The 21,852-nt window shown below is 44.9% G+C and overlaps 1 protein-coding gene across 1 annotated transcript in view; it reads right to left on the bottom strand.

The window, feature by feature from the left end:
• LOC306938975 (receptor-type tyrosine-protein phosphatase U-like) overlaps window positions 1-20,838 on the bottom strand; it is a 171,716-nt gene extending 150,878 nt beyond the window's left edge. Inside the window, exon 1 of the mRNA XM_079523391.1 lies at window positions 20,584-20,838. Within this exon, the coding sequence (XP_079379517.1) occupies window positions 20,584-20,677 (94 nt within the window). The 5' untranslated portion in view covers window positions 20,678-20,838. The remainder of the gene's footprint in view (window positions 1-20,583) is intronic.
• Window positions 20,839-21,852: the final 1,014 nt, after the last annotated feature.

The following is a 21,852-nucleotide window of genomic DNA, read 5'->3' as shown; positions in this document are numbered from 1 at the left end:
TAGCGATCGCTACCAAATCAGAAGCCGTTTTTTTCAAATCCCCTTGGTTCATGAAATATTCACCCGTTACTGTCGGCAAGGTAGCGGGCACTCAGAGGTTATTTAAGGTCAGAAAGGCACAGAGAGGCCCCCCGAGGGCCACATCAAGGGCTACATCGGCACACAAAAGCCCACGCCCTCAATTAATCTCTGTCAGCACTTGGACAATGTGACCCACAGCTGTACCTTTTCAGGGTCTGCTTAGCGCAAAGGGAGCAGACGTAGCTTCGACTGAGCTGCCATCCTGTCCTCAATTTATGGATATTCTATGGCAGGTGCCCTGTAGCAAGCTCAGGAGTGGAGAGTATTATTGATTTAACATTGAGAAACATGCATTTATTCAGCCATACAATGAGCAAGTCCATCATTCTCTGTCTCGCCATCCTGCCTGCATCTGTGTCCTGCCAATGCAGATCACAGACAACAGATCCCACCCTGTTGTCTGTCTGTGTCCCATATATCTAGATATGGGACACTAGGGGCAGCCGTCAAGGGCGACATCAAATTATTTTATTTTCTGAATGGTGACATTTACGGGATCAGATTTCTATCACTCATTTGCATATTGCATCACTGTTGTTGGTCAGTCAACCTTGTCGGTATGGGCACCCTGATTCTAGATTAGCTTTACATACAAACATACATAGTAAAAGTAACCACTGAAATTAGTTTGAAAACCCTTTCACTCCCTTTGTATCAAATTTGTCCACACAACCATTAGATTGATCTATCCCAGCCAAATTGATAATTCACCAGGGACGTACATAACTGACCAAGTAGTGAGGAAGGCACAGTAACGCTAACACGCTATCATAGCTTTGCCACCAGAGCGAGCCACATCACTTCCTTGTTTTGCTCGGCAAGTAGGCTATGTGACGGGAGAATAGCGCTTGATGTCTTTACGGTGCTGCCTGGAGCCACACATTCGCAGTCATATGAGCCGGGCGGTGCTTAGACGCCCGCACGGCATGGGTTTGTAAGGCAATCAAGCGCTCCCCTTCCCCAGTACAGCTACAGAGCTGCGGAATCAGCTGGGAATGATATAAAGTGATTGAAGGTGTGGGTTATCGGTGAAATTTACAACGGTCACATGGCGGTAACCAGCCAATCAGAATCAAGTATTGGGACTAACCGTTTTAGAACACATAATTAACACCTGTCCCCTGTACAGACCACCTTCGGAGGCCGGCCTCTTCCACGTGGGACCAGAGACAAGGGCGTACGTGGGTACTCGATACTGAGTTGGACATTTGAGGATGATACACGAAAGAAGAAGAAGACAACAGCAGACTACGGGTTTTATGGGTAAGTCTCCCATTGGCTTAGAGGCAGCCTAGAGGCAGCAAATCATGTAAAAGTGTCTATTAAGGTCATCTTTACGGTCGCTAGTACAGAAGTAAAATGTACTCCGCAAAAAGAAAACAAGTCAGAAAAAATAAATACGTTTGGGAACGTTATTTTCACCAAACGTTGTCCACAGTAGGCTGAAAATAGCTGATCTGCAAGCTCACAAAGTGTCGCATTGTGAGCTTGTAGTTTGGGCAGCTATTTTCAGCAAAGCGATTTAGAGTAGAGAGAAACACTAGCAGACCTATAGACCCCTGGGGGAGCCCATGCAGTCAAGTATATATATTGTTAGGATTAAGTGATTAAACTGTTTTCGTTTTGCTTCTGGATGGAATACAAATGTGTTATCTAACGGCTGCAGCCACCCTGAGAAGTCAGAGGACAACGACTGGGAACTTTGCTTAAGGAAGAGGAGACATTCTGGGGCTGTAATGATGTACCTAAACATTTGGTACACAACAAACTACCGTACGTCATCATTTTTTCAAATGGAGATACAGTAGAATGCTGCAGAATTAAATCACATGTCTAAAGAACGAGATGGACATGCTCATGTTCTGCTAATGACCTGCCCTGTGGAACAGCCAACAAGAAGGGGAAAGAGAGCAACACAACATTTGTTAAAACTACATTTCCCAGCCTCCCTGGGGAGGATCATTATCTCTGTCTTTTCCCCTGGCTGCTGTGCTCCAGCTGTGCTCCAAGTTGTACCTACTAGGACAGCACAATATATCATCACAATGTCAAATAGTTACATTACAAAGCACAGCTGAGGCTTCTTGATAGAAAACTAAATATAGTAAGGTTCACATTATGGAAGAAAATTACTTCTTGGTAACTGGAATTGCAGGCATGATTTATTTAGGAATATCTGACTGAATTGTATATATTTCACTGTCCAGGAATAGTTGAGTATCTGACCTATTTTCCTTGCTCTTTCTTTCCATCTCAATTCTTCTTCTCTTTGCTGAAAACTATGAGAGCTTGTATGAATCATTTCATCACCTTTTTTGCAAAGCGTCAGACACACGTTATCATTGTTTACAATGGCTGCACCACACTGGAGGCGCCGACTGTCGTCAAAGCCTGTCGACGTGTCTCTCAAAGCTCGGTTCTATTTTGGAGCATCGGCACGTGGCACAGACCATCCACAATGATGCAAGCAGAAAGGTAACCTCTTTTATTCCTGTGAAAGTGACGCTTTCCCTTAGGTTTATGCTAAGATAAAATAAAATAAAAGATGGTGCAGTGTTAATTGTTTCCAACCAGGCTTAGAACCGCGTGCCTATACTGTTTGTTTGTGTGCATGTGAACACCAGCAGTGTTGTGCCACCAGTGGACAAGCTGCATGCACAGGCTGTGCTGGCTAACACTTCACCATTTAGTAGTATTTGATTGATTGATTGATTGATTGATTGATTGATTGATAATTTATTAGACAATAAGATGCAAACAGTACAGGGTACAGTAAAGCACATTTGATCCAAAAGGACAGCACCGAAGAAAGAAATTGCGTTATTGCGGTATTGTTTCCATTCGGGTCCCATGCATTACAATAACAATAAAAACAACAATTGAAATATCTCAAAAAACATTAAATCTATGTACAGATTGGAATAGAAATGAATTGGGGGGGGGGCGTAGAGTTGTGGCATAACTGGCAGGTGCAGCAAGCGCTGCTACTTGGCCGTCTCCGTTGTGCATCTTTTCCTTTCCTTTTTTTCGTCTTCTCTTTCTCTTGTATCACAGCCAAGATGCCAGTGAGACGCGACCCAGGAATCTCCTTTGCGTTTGAGTAAATGGCCACGCCCCCCCTCGCGACTTTCCCTACTTGCGGGACTTTGGGGGATGTGTTGCAACTCGAATAGGGCCAAGTCGGCTAAGTGAACTTTAACACGGCAACATGCACGCTTTAGCGCTTGGTGGCTCAACTTTGTTTGAGACAGTGCCCCTCCGTCACGGTCTAAAACTGTACTTTATCCCCTACTACTAGCAGGAGGGGGGAGTAACCATTTACTCAAGCGTGAAGGAGATTTTCCATGCTCGCCAGCGAGACGCTCAGTGGGGAGTCCACTCCAGGCCACCGTCTATGTGGTCAACCTGCATAATGTGCATACATGTGGGTGCACTTCATTTTATGTCCCTAATGTGTGTTACAGTAGCGGGGAGAGAGATGGAGAGAGAGAGAGAGCGAGAGAGACGTGTACATGCTAGTTGTATTAAACAGTATGGATTCAGAGAGTATGTGTTTCCTTTATATCCACTTATGTTTGCAGTTTGCACCCTCAGGCTGTTCACAATTCTCCAGAAGGCAGCCATGTATTAGAGTAAGAGTCAGTCAGTACTTAGTGAAAGATGTATCGCCCACCCTCTCTCTCTCTCTCGCATGCGTGTACACACACACACACACACACACACACACACACACACACACACACACACACACACACACACACACACACACACACACACACACACACACACACACACACACACACACACACACACACACACACACACACACACACACACACACACACACACACACACACACACACACACACACAGCATCCAGCTCCACCAGGATGTTTTAAATCAGATTGCTCTCCTGGATCAAAAATATTGAGCGGTCTGAGAAGGGATGTGGGAGAGAGTGAGAGGAGACAAATTGGAAGTGTCCGGTGGTCACCACAGATAATGGAGTGTCAGCGCCCACAGACTAATTAACTAGATGCTATAACTGCTCCATCTGGCCACTTGGGAATGATTAGAGTTTAGGACTGAAGACCTCAGTGGTGATTAACGAAGGCCATTCACTCCTATTGACACCAGTTGTGCACCCTGATGTGAAAGCCTATCGTCTGTCTGTCCCCATTAGGGCGAGGATAAGTAATTGTCGGGTCAATCGAAACACACGTGTCACTGTTGTGTGAGTCACTTCATGACAGCCTCTGGTGCCAGAGCTTTCCACTTTGTAGCCTGATGGAGTGTTTCTGTGCGTGCGAGTGTTGTGTGTGTGTGTGTGTGTGTGTGGTGTGTGTTTGTGTTGTTACAAACCAATATTATGTAGGAGTAATTGGAGGAGGAAAGTATTTATTTACAAAATAGATTAAATAAATTGAGGCGATAATGAATGCTTACAAAATGTATGGATCAAAACTCAAAATAACTGGAGGACAGAAATAATCCCTAACCGATAACACAAATGAGCACTAACGCAAAGGAACAGTCCTTCCCGAAGGGACAAAACTTATATCAAACGTTAGATCAAATAAACACAGTTTAGCGATGAGCGGGTGGGAGACCAAGGAAAGAGAGCACTCCTGTGGCTGTCTCCCCGTTGAAGCACTGGAGGTGAATGACTTAAGTAGACAGACTGGAATGGGAGGCCGTGATCAGCGACGCCCCCACACGACCGACAGCCAACCAGGGGTGATCAAATCCCCGGCTGACGAGCCGGCCTCCCTCCAGGTGTCAACGATGAGGGTATCAGTATCCGCACCTGCAGAGGAATAAGGAATAACAGGCAGGCACCCCCCCTAACCTACGGTGGATGATAAGCCTACTATAATATAGGGATATCGTAGATAGCTCTAACTCTGACACCTATAAATAAATATTCTTTTATAATACTGCCTCGCACATAATAATAAACAAATTGAATAACAATATTCATAACAGTGTGCGTGCGTGCGTGTCAGCGTGCATGCGCATCAGGAGGAGTGCAATCACATCATCATCATACCCGGAAGTTATGCGGGAGCGCCTATAGTGGCAAAAAATGACTCCATACATCCAAACAGACATGCAAACATCTGATTGCCTTGAACGACTTTAAACTCACTTTGCCACTCACTTTATGCATGCCGCTGCGCATACCTTCTATTCTGCTACCTGTTTATGTAGTACGTATTGGTCGTTAGCCTTAACTATATATAACTATATCTCCTCCTTTCCTTTCTGTATCTTCCCTGTTGTCTTACTACTGCTGCGCTGCGGTAGTAAGACATCTCCATGTGTCTGGAGACAGGGAGGGACATGAAGATCATCTCCATGTGTCTGGAGACAGGGAGGGACATGAAGATCATCTCCAGGTATAGAGGACACATGCAGCCAAGTGGATCCATGTGTCTGGAGACAGATTCTCTGATAAAACGGCTAAAGTGGATTTCTGAAGAGAATTAGATGCTTAGTTTTCATCGCTCAGTGTTTTTTGTTTCTTGTTTTCTTTTGTAAAAAAAAGAAAACCTCTTTTTCCATTTATTACTTGATTGTCACTTACTGTTTCCGTTGTCTGTGCAAAAAATAATAATTTGATGCTTTGTCACTGCTGCACACAACTCAACCAGGAAATCATGAGTTTATTGCAGACAGTAAGGGTGATGAATGATTTCTCAAATTACACTAATAATGAAACTGCATGGTTAAATTCTTTTGAAGTTGGACCCTAAATAATGAGAAAATGGGCTGCCATATAGCTTTGTTCTAAACAGTGCTCTGCATGAGGAAGAGTGGCTGTCAGAGTCCTGTAAAAATGTCTGTTTGATTTAGCGAGTCGGCTCAGCCGTTGATTTATAAAACATGGCTGACAGTTCTCATCTCTACCTGCAGAGAGAAGAGCAGCTAGCAGGGCAGCAGCAGGTACTGTGCTAACCTCTTAAATGCCCCAGTGGTCGAGATCGGCTATTTCCGCCACTTGTTTGCCCCCAGAATAGGGATGATATAGACTTAGAGCGTCGCAGCCCCGCCCCCTCGAGAGACCCGGAAAAGAATTCCCCGTTCATTTTCCTCATAGACTTTTCAAAAAGTAGGTATTTAAAGACGTTTATGTTGCGGACAAAGCCAACTCGAGTTGTGACAAATCATGACAATAAACACAATGTTTTGGGCTGAACAAATAATTAGAAAGAAGAAAAAAAACTTTTTTTGTTGTTTTTCTTCCTTGTAATTATTTGTTTGGTCCAAAATATTGAGAATACTGATATAGTATTGGTTTCAGCTAATACAATTCCACAACATGCAAACATGACCCGCTTTAATTACTTCAGTCTAAATTAGTACCTCAATGCTCAACACAAGTATAATTAAAGGCATTTGAAATGACATAAAAAATGTTAATTTTCAGGATTCCAATTCAAAAATAGCAAAAACTAATTCAAAGGTTTCAATTCAAATATAGCAAAAATAGCCGATCTACAAGCTGAGCAGCGACGCGTTTTGAGCAACGCGTCGCAGCGCAGAGCTTGTAGATCGGCTATTTTTGCTAGAACAGTATGGCCCTAGGGAGTGAGTGTGGAAATATAGTGGCCCTCTCCATCGTCAAAGTTGCCCACTGCCCTGCTCTATAGGGTTCATGCATGCATGACGTGGTTAAAGGGATGGAATATATATATAATAGCACAGCATACAGCACATTGCATGTGCGTGCGTGCGTGCGTGCGTGCGTGCGTGCGTGCGTGCGTGCGTGCGTGCGTGCGTGCGTGCGTGCGTGCGTGCGCGCGCGCGTGCGTGCGTGCAAAACAAATGATTGCAGTGGATTCAGAATCATGAATCATGAAGTGGATGTGATGCTTATGAAACAACATCACTGGTCCTCATCTTTGACTCAATGACCCTGTGTTATTTATGCTACCAGCGGTTGGTTGCTATACAGGCAGATGGGAAATAATGCAGCATATTTTCAGCTAATTTCATGCATTAAACAATCGTTTGGGGATTAATTAGCGTTACTTTGAAGTTTTTAATTCGAAACGTGACAATGTGACGTGCACGCACGCACGCGCGCGCGCGCGCGCGCGCACGCACACACACACACACACACACACACACACACACACACACACACACACACACACACACACACACACACACACACACACACACACACACACAGTCATTAATCGACTACGAAAAATACACAAACAGAACTAACTCCACCACAGACAAGGAGAGACTCAGGTCATTTAAGCACTCAGGATAATTAGACACCGGCAACACCACTTGTCTTCGTTCAGTTTCAGAGAGAACTAAGACAGTCAGGAGGAGACATTCTTCAAGTGAACAGACCTCAGGTCCCCTGTGGGAAACTCATTTCTCAGAGAAAGTAGTTCTCCTCTCAGGACAAAGTCACAAGAGCACCTGAGAGAGAAAGGACATGCGCCGCATGTAGAAACAGGAATTGGTTGGATGCATAACTAACCACCCTGTAGTATAGTGTGTATGTCTTTCCTGTGTTATTTTAGATGTAGTTGCCAGAGTTAGGAATTCAATTAATCTAAAGTAATGATAACATTGTGAAACGTAATTTGTTCAGTTGTCTCCTCACCATTATATAAAGGTTAATAAGCAATCTCAACATTCCATCAGACTCACAGACAACCAAATCACAGAGGTATGGTACTATAATTGTTGTAATTGTTGTACGTGCTCATAAGTGATGCTTTATAGTCTATAAAGCATCACTTATGAGCACGTACAACAATCACAACGTACAAGCATTAGCCAGAATTGCACAACCATCAGTGTTATCAGTAAATGGTATTGCAATTATACAGTAGCACTTTTCTAGTATTGCAATTATACAGTAGCACTTTTCTAGTCTTCTGACTGCTCAAAGTTCTTCACAATGTATACTCGGGGTGCATACTTTGGTTAGACATACCAACAGTCCTACAGTCATTAGTCATTGGGTTAAAACTACTAAAACAGCCAGATGGTGGAGTGGAGGCGACCAGGCAAGACACCAACCTGCTCATTTGGAGGAGTTAGGTTCAGTGTCTTGTCCAACGACACTTGCACAAGACGCTAGCTCTGGGTTTTTATCTCAAGCCTACTTAAAGGAATGAAGCACATTCTTTCACACTTGAGGCCATTGAGAAAGTAGGTACAGTAAAGCATAATAGGAGCACGTTGCAACTCACCCAACCCTCCGTTTAAAAAAGAAATGAATCAAGTCATGATGATTGGTATGTATTGTGCAAGTTTTGGGGGAAAAGACATCAGACTTTAACTACCAGCAATTTTCAACTCACCACTTAGGAAAGTGAAGGACATGATCTGCAGAGGCAGTCCTGTAATTAACATCCTGTACAGCAATTATCTGATACTCAGAAATCAGCGATAGATAACGAGAACACTTACATCTAAAGTAAATGCAGTGCAGTTCAGTCAAATATTCATAATTGTCTTCAGAAAACGTGGTCTTTGCAATCAAGCCTATTCACCCAGTCCAGTGCTATATCAAAGTAACAATTTAGATGCGTCTTGGTAGCTATGGTGTCACTTCAATGAGCCTGGTTTCTGTTTTGTTAGATGAAATCTCCCAGTATATTGTGGGTAACAGTGGGCATGAGGTCTTGTTTGCTTGGAGGTAGTCCAACATAAAACAAATGTTGCCCAGAATCATAACTTGATTTCCTCCACTTGGCAACCTGGAATCTGTACTTTGTCACTATAGTGTAAGAAATAGTGAAAAAAATATATGTTTTCTTTCAGCTCACACGTGTTCGTGTACCAGAAATATATAGTGCATGTGCACACATGTGTGTGTGTGTTACAAATGTGTTCCCCCTCAACACACACACGCACCCCGGAAAGACCTCTCCCACAATTCAGAACATGGAACATTGAGCTACATGAACGTTAACAGAGACTAACTCTAATGACTGGGGTGAGCTGCAACTTTCAACGCGCTGCTGCAAGCCGCAGTGTCCTGCGGTGAGGGTTAAAAACCGCAGCACATCAATCAGGCTGCAACTCTCTCCTGCTCACTGCAAGGTCATCATATAGCTCTGGGAAACTCTCAGTTCTCTTGACTTCCTCCATTCATCATGACTAACCTCGGAGCGAGACAGCAGACGAGGATGGTGTCCCCTCCCTCCATGCACTGCCTGCCACCGTGTCAACTTTATATCTAAGATGAGATTTTCAGGACACTGATGTTCCAGAATAGGAGCTGAGCTCATCCCACAGTCACAAGAAGAGTGGACATTAACTCAACATATAGACACATATAGTTGTGATACACACAGTGTGAGCATACACACTCTCCTCTTCCTCTCTCTCTCTCTCTCTCTCTCTCTCTCTCTATCTCTCTCTCTCTCTCTCTCTCTCTCTCTCTCTCTCTCTCTCTCTCTATCTCTCTCTATCTCACACACCTAGAAAAGTAAACTGCCTCCCTTGAGTATTTCTGAGTTGAGAAAGAAGATCAAGGTGTCGGGCCATGAAAATAAATAGGTTGCTCGCTCTGTCTGTCTCTCCCTCCCTCTCCCTCTCCCTCTCCCTCTCCCTCTCCCTCTCCCTCTCCCTCCCTCATCCTCACCCTCTCCCTCATCCTCACCCTCTCCCTCCCTCTCCCTCATCCTCACCCTCTCCCTCATCCTCTCCCTCTCCCTCCCTCCCTCATCCTCACCCTCTCCCTCCCTCTCCCTCATCCTCTCCCTCCCTCATCCTCACCCCCTCTCCCTCTCCCTCTCTCCCTCCCTCATCCTCACCCTCACCCCTCCCTCTCCCTCTCCCTCTCCCTCCCTCATCCTCACCCTCTCCCTCTCTCCCTCCCTCATCCTCACCCTCTCCCTCCCTCTCCCTCTCCCTCTCTCATCCTCTCCCTCCCTCATCCTCCCCCTCCCCCTATCTCCCTCCCTCCCTCCCTCCCTCTCCCTCTCCCCCTCCCTCCCCCTCTCCCTGTTGTGCGTGAGTGCGTGACTCTCTCTGGGCAGAGTCCATTTGATTCAAACTGTTCCCGAATACGATCGCCTGGTCCCCGCTGGCGATTATTCACATTGGCCTTGATTCTTCCGCACCCGAGTACACTTCATTCAAATGTATTCAATGCTTTCACGTTGCATCGATCCGTATCCGAGTACACTTCAATCTGTCCCAAGACTACCTCCATGTGGTTCCGGGAACGGTTGGGTGATCCGCTCCCGGGAACGGTATGCAGCATTCACACTACCACAACATTTACCAAGTGGTCCTGAGTGCACACCCGGGACCATAGTGTGAATCTGCCCTCTCTCTCTCCCTATCTCGCTCACTCTCTCTCTGTGGTCTGATACAGATAGTCTCACAGACGGAGCTCTGCCACAGGGACCATGCAGCTGGGGACAGTGGCTCCCCTGTGTTCACACTGCAGGACAACAACCGCTCTATGCTTCCCCCTCCATAATCCCCCAACTCCTCTCCCCCACCTGACTCATTTAGCTTCACCCCCCCATCCATTCCTTCACAGCTTTATCCAGTCCCTCCAGTCTCCATTACTTTAACTTTCTGCTCCATCATATCTTCCCCTCCACTTTATTTCATGCTGTCAGTTCATTTTATGTTCTCTATGTACGCCCCTCCTTCTCTGTGATAATGAGGGGGTGTGGGATGGTGGGCGGCGGTGGTCTTGCTTCCCTGCTCTCGTCTCTCTATGAAAGCCAACACGGTTTTAAATCCTGCAGCAGCGCCCCGTCACTGGAGCAGATAGTCACTGTACCGGAATTAATCCGGGAGCCGGCAGGTCTCACCCTTCAATGGACCCACACCCTGAAACCAGAACCAGAACCACAAAACCAACACTGATGAACCCAGAAGCCTTCCCTCAACAGGCCTTCACAAAGGATGATTTCAGATGACTAATCAGCTAGAAAGAAATCCTCGTTCCCCCTCCAAGTTCCTGCTACAACACCACCCCCCCCCCCCACACACACACACACACACACACACAATGCAGGATGTCACATGCCACATGATTTCGTTTTTCATGAGGACAATGGCTTCAAATAGCGCTTTCTCCGCAGCATATTGAAATGTCAACATCATTAAGGTCAACTGTCTAAATCAGCTACGGAGCGGGAGGGCAGGGGGGAATAAACGAGAACAGTTGAAACCTAGTTAGACCGTGTTGGCACTGGGCAGTGTGTTTGTTGGACGGATAGTCAGTGGATATGAAATGCTAATCTGTAATATTTCTGTAGTGGTCCTAGTCATATTTGTTCTTAAGGTACTGAAGTAGTATCATTCATAATCACAAATTAGGATTTAAATGCCGGTGTGTTCACCCCAATAGGATGTGCAAGCTCAAACAAATTAACTAAATTAAGCAGTAGAGTGCTGAGGTAAGGATTTAATGTTACAACTACCACCCACTAAGTTCACCCTCTCACGACAGGGCCAATGTGTTGGTAGAGATCACCCCTCTGGCTGACTGTAAGAACATGACTCTGCCCCCTGCTGGGCTCTGTGAGCATTGACACGATAAGCCTTCTCTCTCCTGTCATGATGACTGTGCCTCAGACTGTAATCCCTCTCCAGTGGTTTCTTAATTAAACATGGACGACACATGAGGCTCAAGACGCTGTCCAGGCCCAACGGGGGAAAGGACATGAATACTGATGTTTGACTGGATTAAGAAGCTTGTTACTCAACAGCTGTCACTCCTGCTGGGGACAGAAGAAGAAGAAGAAGAAGAAGAAGAAGAAGAAGAAGAAGAAGAAGAAGAAGAAGAAGAAGAAGAAGAAGAAGAAGAAGAAGAAGAAGAAGAAGAAGAAGAAGAAGAAGAAGAAGAAGAAGAAGAAGAAGAAGAAGAAGAAGAAGAAGAAGAGGATCAGGAGGAGTAGAAGTAGAAAGAAGTTGTATGATATTGTGGGATAAAAAAGCAAGAAAGAAAAAAATATGTTGCTTTTGATGCCCGCACAGGCGCACACACAGACAAAGACAAATCGATGCTCACGTAAGCGTGCACACACATGCATGCACACACATGCGTCACACGCACACACCATTCTGCTATTGTCCTAGTTTGCATGCTCTAAAATAAATGTTTAACCCTGCAGCAGTGAAACCTATTTCCTATATTCAATATATTCTATAGCTTGATGTATTTTATAATTAGCTTAATCTGAATGATTGTTTTATTTGTGTGTCTGTGTTGTTGTAAAGCGTAAACAAATAGCACAGCAAAGATGTGTCTGTCCATCTGTCTCTCTTTGTCTGTGGGACTGAGAGTTTCAATGAACAGCAGGTATTCCTGTCTGGCACAAAGTGGGTGTTTGGGTGGGGGGGAGAGGGCAGTCGATATGAAAACAATGCATAACCTACATTCTCCTGACCTGCATGTGATTAGGGACGTCTGGAACTCAAGAACAATAGACGACCCACTGGCCGTGGCTGTGGAGATTCATACGGGTGACAATGTATGTGAGATGATCCCTTCAGAGTGACAATCACACATATCAGAATGAGGTCTTCGACTTCGATGTCACCAGACACACCGCTTTCAATTCACACTGTGTCTCTGCCCGCCGGCACTGCCGTAAACCCCTCCCTACTAGTAACGGTGTTTGGTGTGGGTGTCACTTTATGTACACTTTAAGTACAAGACATACAGTAAGAACAGTGGCACACATTTATTTGTAAAGTACATACAGTATGAAAATAAAAGCCACACATAGGGGTGAATAAATCTCTGCTGATCCCTCCTCATTACCTCCTCTCCTCTCCCACCCAAAGAGCCAACACAGTCTCTGTGGAGCTGCTATTTCCACTGCAGAGGAAGGATTTCATTTCAGCTTCAAAAATGCAAATAAATAGTGGTAAACGGATGCTGAGTGCAAAATACTAAATAAACGAGAGAGGAGGATGAACAAAAAAAAGCAACCAATGCAATCTTTTGATTGAGTTAGCAGGAAGCTTTCTGCTGAGAACATCACTTTTCTAGGTCACTTCTCTAGGCCTGTGCTTAAAGATCTCACACAACAACATATGCCAACTGGCCAGGTTTTGACACAAGGGCAAACACAGTAGACCCGCCTGCCGTCGCTAATGCCTGCTGGGGTTATCCCTGCATCATTATCTCTGTCTGGCCGGGCTCTCTCTCTCTCATCCATCTTAGCATTGTGTAGGTCTCTCTCTCTCCCATCTCTCTTTTCATTGATTGTGTACATCTCACAGACCTGGGTCACTCACAACACCATCTGCTCATTGATGCTGAGATTAGGGTTGCAGAGCCAGGAGGCCACAGGGCCACGACATGTTAAGAGGAAGGCTGATCTGGAGACCGGAATTAAATTTCAGCTCAGAATAACTTTGACATCAGAGCAGGAGGGGAGGGGAGGGAGCGGAGAGGAAAAGGTGAATTAGGGATTTGAAAGGAGAGAGTGTGTGTGTGTGTGTGTGTGTGTGTGTGTGTGTGTCTGTGAGAGGAGGGGGGGGGGGGGGGGGGGGTAGGACCACCAGCCCATTTTCATGCCGTTTCCTGACAGCTTCCTCCAATGAAAATCGATGGCCCCCCTAAGCCCACCCAGCCTCCCGATACTGTGGTTTATCTGACCGTCTCTCTCCCCCCCTGTCCTTCCTCTCTCTCTCACTCAATAAACTATGCTGAACCTGGGGTCTACTTGAATCAATGATTCAGGGGCTCCTGCAACCGCAAGCTTATAAAAATCACATCACACTCAGTCAGCACCCCGGTGGTAATACATCTCATACCAACTAAACAAGGACTTTAGAAGAGGCATACGGTACATGTCCAATCATCCGAGCAGTGAGCACATTCTACTGTGAATGCTAAACCACTGTGGCCGGCTGGCCGCTGGTGGCTCATTCATTACCCATGCAGGAGATGATGTGTCCCGGTTCCCTGCTCATGAATATGAGCCTTTGCATTTATCTGTCCGGGTTCGCAGGCCATGAGGGCTCCAACCGCTGTGCCACCTGCTGATGCAAACGCATGTCGAGAGGCCAACACAGCAGATGCTAGTCCAGGTGATATGGCTCACATGCCTGCCAAAATGCCCCCAATTGAACTATTTCCGAGACAATCCCTCTGAACAGAATGGCAGACGGAAGGGAGGAAGGGAGGAAGGGAGGGCTTGAGGGTGGATTGATTGAATCAAGATTCGTTCCGCAAACCTCTCATTCAATTTTCTATGAGACCAAAGGGCAAACACGTGCGAGGGGTTGTGAGAAGGGTGCAAAAAGATACATGTGTGCAAATGAGCACGTTATCCACGTCTCGAAAGCCAACCACATTGGTCAAAACATGAGGCTGCGGCTCTGGTGCTGCCTGTTTTTGTTTTCAGTAAATATCTTAGCTACACCAGCATTGTACTTGTGTTGAAGTAGCTGATGCCTAACATGCCTAACCACAGGCGCAGGCATTGTATTGCGCCCACACGCCTGCAAGTGGCTGACAGGAGAGCATGTCAGCGACAGCGAGCCCAAACGAGTGGAGAAACTACATTCTAAACTAAACTACATTCCCCACCTTGCAGAATCTGTTGAGGGACGCAAAGCCCCTATACTGTTGTGTGATACTGTTGTGTGTAGTGTGATAGATCTACAGCTGAAAAGGGACCTAAACAGCCAGGGTGTGAATCTTGCTGATGTGTGTGAGGGGCGCAGCGACCAGATGATGGCTTGTGTGGTCATTTACTGTACTAAACAATAGACTTGGCAGGCAAACATTGTTTGTTAAAAAGGCACTAAACAAACAAACATTAAAAGTCCATAGACTTGGCTGCCACTGATGTGGAGAGAATTACCATAACAGACAGAGGCAGTAGGAGAGAGGAAGGAGTAAGGAGGGCTGAAAAGAAAGAAATAGCTTTTGGCGTGGAACTATTTACCCCAAAAGCTGTAGAAGGGGATGGGAAGTAAAAGTTATGTTATTCCTTGTTATTATTCCAGGTTATGTGAACATAAACCAAAGTGACACTTGCTGACACCACTGCCCAAAAGCATTACGTCAGTGAACCCTGATGGGAGAATTATGTCCCTACTCCCTAAGGTCTTTGCCCCACCAGACCGCATTTTAAAGACCGCCAGGATTGTCTCCTCGTTGCTGATGTCACTTTGCACTGTTGGCAGTCATGCTTCACAGGAGACATGCCTGACCATGCGTTTCACGGCTGGGGAAATAGACGGGACAATTGGCTGAGCTCAGGAGAGTAAACAGAACCACCGGTGGAGCAGGAAACAACAGAGGAATATTCATAAAGATTATTCATGGCTGCCTGTCAGCGGGGTGACAAATCTGGGAGGTAATGGTAGCAGCGGATGACAGAGTGAACCCTGAGCTCCACTAAATGGACAGGCAGGCATCACAGCAGAACAGACCTGAGCCTGCATGCGACACCGCCGTTTCCATCTCATCCATAATAAACAGGCCTGCATAAATAGGCTTTATAATAAAACAGGATTCAACATGAATACTACCTGACGTTCCCCACAAGGGGCTAATCGGAACGGTGACAGGGACGATTACAATAGCAAATCATCCTGTGTTCTTCCTGTGGTTCCATTTGTACAGATGTTTCTGTTGGTGTTTTCTCTGTTTAGAATGTTTAAACAGATAATATTATATGAAAATCTAACTTACCGGTATGCACAACACATTCAGAGCCATACTGTACAGTATGTATTTCTGTGGTTTGACTGCATTGGAGGAATTTGGAGCCAGCTGCAGGTACAGTCGCTCTCAAAGGGGCATAGTCAAGAAGAGCGAGTGCTATGTGGAGAATGTGTGACAGGTGGTACGATGGAGCAGAGAGCCATGCAGGGGAGGCATGTTTGATCTCCTGCTCTGGGAACTTCCTAAAAAAGAATAAAATATATCACACAGTTCAAAAAGTCTGGACGGGGAGTTTCAGCTCCCCATTCTTTTGTTGCTGCTGCAGCAAGCGTAGCCCAGCCAGCACTCTGCGTTCATACGTTTAGCAGCGCTCTGCATATCTGTCACGGACGCCAACCTCAGAAGAGGGATAAGCCAGTGCTTTTAAAGCAGTTCAGAGGCAGTTGATTTGTGCCTTTTACAGGGATTTTTTTAGCCTCCTCCATGATTCAGTAATTCTTTTATACCACCATATGCACTCGGTAGCAGGTCATTATACAGCTCACTGGAAATGACTAAGAGCTAAAAACTTGAAGATAATCTTCACTGTGCTACGTGAGGTGACATTACGCTGAGGTAGCACTGTAGCAGTGGGCGGCAATGATACTGTAAGTGTGACACCTTAAAGCCAGGCAGGTGACTCTTGATTACTACCGGCGGCAGGTTGAGTGACCAATGGCCATGTCTTAAACACAGTAAATTGGCCTGGGCCGTGGCTCAGCGGTCCAGGCACCTTGGCTGGTAATCCAGTCTGGCAGTGTGCCGCGGGTTCGACTCCTTCGGCCTTTACTGCATGTCACTCCCCCATCTCTCTCCCCACTTCCTGTCAGCCTACGGTCTGTCCCTCCATAAAAAATATAAAATAAAGGCAAAAGCCACACAAAAAAAACACACAAAAAAAAAACACAGTAAATTAACTTAACCATCAGCATACCTTCCATCTGTCCAATACTGATTTGTTGTCGCTGAGCAAAGAAGCAACACATTTGCACCACCTGGAGGTGTGCAGTGACAGCTGACGGATCTCAAGCAGCCACGACCAGCAGGCCCTGCAGGTCCAGAGCCAAGGCCATTTAGCAAGGCTGTCCATCAATGCACGGTGGCGACAGGTAAGACATGACACCACTGTGTGGCACGACCGGCAAGCAGTGATCCAAGCTAATCAGCATAATGAGCAGAAAGTTAGGAAGACATGCTCCAGCCTTCTAACACAGCCTCTGCCCCTGTACAGTACAGTACAGTATAGGCTGTACCACAGTACCATAAACATTTCCATCTCTCTCCACTATGTCACTGTTTGGATCTAGGGACATGGGCACAGTGCTGTTATGTCACTGATACCCTGTAAAGTAGCAGGATTCAGCTTTGACAGAGACAATGCAGCTTGTCAGAGGCATTTCTTCTCCATGTTCCTGCTGCCTGACCAGGCACATTGACAGTCTGGTTCTCTCCCAGGAAATAGACTTTAGTAGCAAAACATCCACTGTCATGACCCCACACTCGACCCACATTGATAAGAGAAAATCATTTTTTGATAGATAGAAATAGTAATATACAAAAGCGGTGAAGCAAATGCATTGGCTACTTGCAGAACTGGGAACTTCTGAAGTCTTCAGCACTACAGATTAAATGTAATTTCTCTTTTCTTCTTCTTCTGGACTCCTTGACATACTGTTTGCGAATGCTGCTTGCTTGGCCAACAAATGTATTAGGCAAAATCTAAAGGACATACTGAATGAGTAACTGGGGCCTAACATTCAAGGGGCCTAACAGTCAAAGCAATTAGAACTCCTTAAAAGCTATCAAAGAAACACAATAGAAGAGATTTATGGACTCCTGCCACTGACAGGCTGATTACTCATGAGTCATACTACTGACTCAATCACTCAAACTGCTTGAACAGTGTGTGCGTGTGTGCGTGCGTGCGTGCGTGCGTGCGTGCGTGCGTGCGTGCGTGCGTGCGCGCGTGCGTGTGTGCGTGCGTGTGTGTGGTACTATAAACACAATTAAGAATGTGCACTTCAGCAAACACAGACTGTCTGGAGAAAACATTATGCAATCCATCTAATGGAGGTATGCTAATGTGAGGTTTTAACTCAAACTTGTGGTGGGGGTGCTCTATCCATTTGTACCCGTTTTTCTTTAGTATAATGCATCAACAGCATTAACGCATAGAAGCCGTTTTTGTGGTAAGATGTTGTAGAGGGAATTGTTTCTTGTATTTGAATTCAGTTAATAATATAGATAGATGATAGTAGCTTTTGTATTTACAAAGATGGATGTAGGTTATTTAAGGGTGCATGTGTTCCATAATAACCAATAACAATGATGATTAATAGCCATAATTCTCAATGGTTCTGTGAAACAATCACGTCCTTTTTTTCTTCCTATAACACAGCCATCGTCCATCACTGTCCTTTAACCTCCATTTACAGCCTTGGAGCCTTACAACCCAGGAGAGATGTCTGTGTGTGTGTGTGTGTGTCTGAGGGGAGGGGGGGGGGGGTTCTATTTTCAGTTGCAAATTCAAGCAGGGTATACCTACTGTACACTGAAGCACACCAAAGATCATTTTGGTTCCATTAGTACTCTCTGAGTTCTCAGCAACACTGAGCATTTTTACTGTGTGGTCTTTTCACGTGAACCTCTCTCACACAGCCTCCTCCAATCTCGCCGTGTTTCACGTTGCATGTGAGTGCTGTTCAGAGAGTGGGGGAGACGCGGTGAGTTCATTCTAAGATTAAATTACCTTCTCTCTCTCTCCACAGCTCCTCGCAGCAAGCAGGGCTGCATGCTGCACTTCAACACACCGGGTTTCACCCCAGAAAAGCAACTCATTCACTGTGAAGGTCAAAACTATGGACATGAGCCACGCCACTTTATGTGTCAGTCAAATTACGTAACACTCTGAAAACACTATAGTTCAGCCAGGACCAACTCATGAATGGATTTGTAATGAATCTAAAATTAGCAATACATTCGGGAGGGGGACTCATCTGTTGTCCTCGTCAGCTGCATTAGCACGAACATCTTCGAAAGAAAGCTGGGAGTGGTTCTGTGGTCTATTGACAACTGCTCTCAGTCTAATAATGGTGATGGTAGCAGCAGTGTAATGTATACCCCATGAAGAGTATTTATATCATAGCTACGGCATTCACGGGAGTCCCCAAACATTCTTGAGATAAACCAAAGCTGTGTCTGTGCTCCATCTTTTTTCACTCAAGACTTGACAGGGTGTGACTAGAGGCAAAAAAAAGAAAGGTTTTCCAATCAAATCTCACAAAGGAACTGGTGCATTTCTCAAAAGACAAATGCTTTTAGTTGCAGGCCTAAAAGCTGTTTCAGTAAAATGATATTCTAGATTGCATTATTTGCCACAGGCAAAGTAAGTTGAATATAAACTATTGTTAAAGTTGGGTCTGTGACTTTTAGGGATTACTGTATGCAATAGCCTGGAGCTGTAACATTATATGTGTTCTCTGAGAACATTTTCATTCCATTCACCAAAATGTTTTTCCATCTACTGTATACATAATCTAATGGCTGCATTCCAGCAGAGTTAAATGAAAACAAATTGGATCCAAAACCAATGTTATTTATTTAAGCATACGTAGGATAGAAGCCAGTTATTGTGCTATTCCCTCAACGTATTATCTGAACAAAAAGCATTGTGTCCATGTCAATGAACTTAACCCAATGCCCCATTTAATGCTTTGCAATGACAATAATAGTGTCATCTTCATTGTGACAAAATCTCATAAAATAAAACTGTATGGAAAATGATGGTCTGCTTGATATTATCAAACCTCATTGGATTTGGAACTGACTAAATGAATGGTTGACCATGTCTGTCTGTCCACCACTGGAGAAATACACTCATGCATGTATAACGTACGTGGCAAGACAGACACTGCAGGCTGAATGCTTGGTATGAAAGATGCTGTGCACAAAACCACAAGCCAAGGCTTTACACCCAAACAGTTGCAGAGAGAAGACTGTAGGCTTTCTCACTCATCATCATCAAAGGTCAGGGTCAGGAGAATGAATGAGTTGGCATCTACAGTACCTGCCTCATGGTCAGCCCTGCACTGCTTTTGGAGAAAGAGAACCAGTAGTCTAGACATTTTTAATGTGGGGCATGAGGGAATAACTGTCTGACGACATTGTTTACCTTTCAAAATGGATTATTAAACTATGGGAAGAGGAGAGCTGGCCCCAAGTCGCAGCAATTAATTATTGGGTAGAGCTACACACGCAGCACTATACAATGCTGCTGCCTCTCTCCCTCCCCAGGAGGGCACGGACGTGTTCTATGACCGTAGTGTAGTAGGCTACATAATATATAGGCTAATATCACAGCAATTCTATAGATATTCTCATGCGACAAAAAAATGCAGAAAATGTTTATATATATATATATATATATATATATATATATATATATATATATATATATATAAAATGTCACACGACTACATTCTCTCCAGTAAGCACATAATGGGTCACACAAAAATGACAGGTACGTGTCATTATTACTAGTTAATTACCCCGCACCAACCGCAACACAGGCGATAGGACTGGGACACTCAGTCTTGCAAAGTTTACCTGCTCCAAACTTTAACAACAAATACAAGGAATTAAAACATGTTCATAGGGCTTCACAGCTAGGGCAATTATGCACGCCGCGTCGCTGCCATTGTTAACGATAACTAAAGTTAGTACAGTCAGTGCGACCGGCGTGGTCCGTGTCGCTTGCCGACAAGAACTGTCAGCACTCAGCAGGCGACACGGCGGCGGCACTATAGTGAGGATAGTTTCAGTACCTGTTGGTGACTCCAGGCTGTCAGCTTGGATCCTCAGTGCGGTCACCATCAGCAGGAAGGCTGCTGCATACATGTTGAAATGTTTATGGAACATTCAATAAGTCCACCTCGTTGAACAAACGGGACGAAATCCAAGTTCTGCTGCGCTCAGAAAGCGTCCATTCATTGTTAAATAAATCCCTCACACACGCTCCGCTACGGTCCAGTCCGGCTCGGCTCCTCCACACACACAGACACACATACAAACACACACACACCCACCGAACGTTTGTCTGAAGCTGCCGTAAAAAGAACGAAGAATTCAGAAATGATTCAGAAGAGTTTTTTTCCTCCTGCGACAGACAGACTCACCACAGGATCCACTACTTTCACACACCGTCAAGCACGAGCAGTGAGGGCCTACGACGCCCTCACGTGGCCACTGGACGAAAATGTCCAGATAAAAACAGCCAGTAGATAAATAAATAAATAAAAATGTTAATAAATAAATAATTTAACGAGAAAATATGGTGGATAATATTATATTTGTCCTTCTGTTTTGGTCTGTTCTTTGGTACCTGACATGACATTATAACATTATGACATTATGACATTATAACATTGACAATGTTATATGTGATTTTAGATACAATCCTGTTGGGAAATTTGGGGGCTGACCCCTATGGACAGGGCCAATGGGACCAGCGCCCAGGGCCCCTGGTAAGCCCTGGGCCATATATTTAAATATCTATACTGATTTACTTCATTTGGTGTGTGTCCATGATAACCGCGTTATCGCGGTGTGCAGTGCTGACTGAGTCGTGGGAAATGAATGGATTCATTCCCAACTTGCATCAAACTGTCTAGGCCAGTGGTTCTCAAACTTGTTTGGCTTCAGTACCCCTTTTTCCTGATTTCTGGATAAAAGTACCCCCTTCACCGACTACAACATTTTGCTTAGAAAAAGAGAAAACTATATCTAGCATATTGTTGCTGTTGGGCAGAAAACTTACCTCTATTTATCTTTTATTTGGTAATTGAATGCCCTACTTTATACTGCAGTCAGTGCAGTGCAGTGTCATATAAAAGTAGCAAAGATAGCAGATCTTCATCTATGAATGAACAATAACCTATCTTTTGAAGAATATATTGAAGAATATAACGGAGTAAAGGGGTGAAAGACTTAAAATTAGATTATTTACTTTAAACTGTTCTTCCATTTTCACTTTCTCTCCCGTACCCTCAACAATGTGGGCCCCTCAGCCTACAGTAAATGTGGACTAATGTCTG

The sequence above is a fragment of the Electrona antarctica genome (genome assembly GCF_951216825.1).
Source record: "Electrona antarctica genome assembly, chromosome: 15".
In the NCBI taxonomy this organism is placed as follows: domain Eukaryota; kingdom Metazoa; phylum Chordata; class Actinopteri; order Myctophiformes; family Myctophidae; genus Electrona; species Electrona antarctica.
Note: the sequence above shows the minus strand (reverse complement) of the source record. Positions and strands in the feature narration are given on the sequence as shown.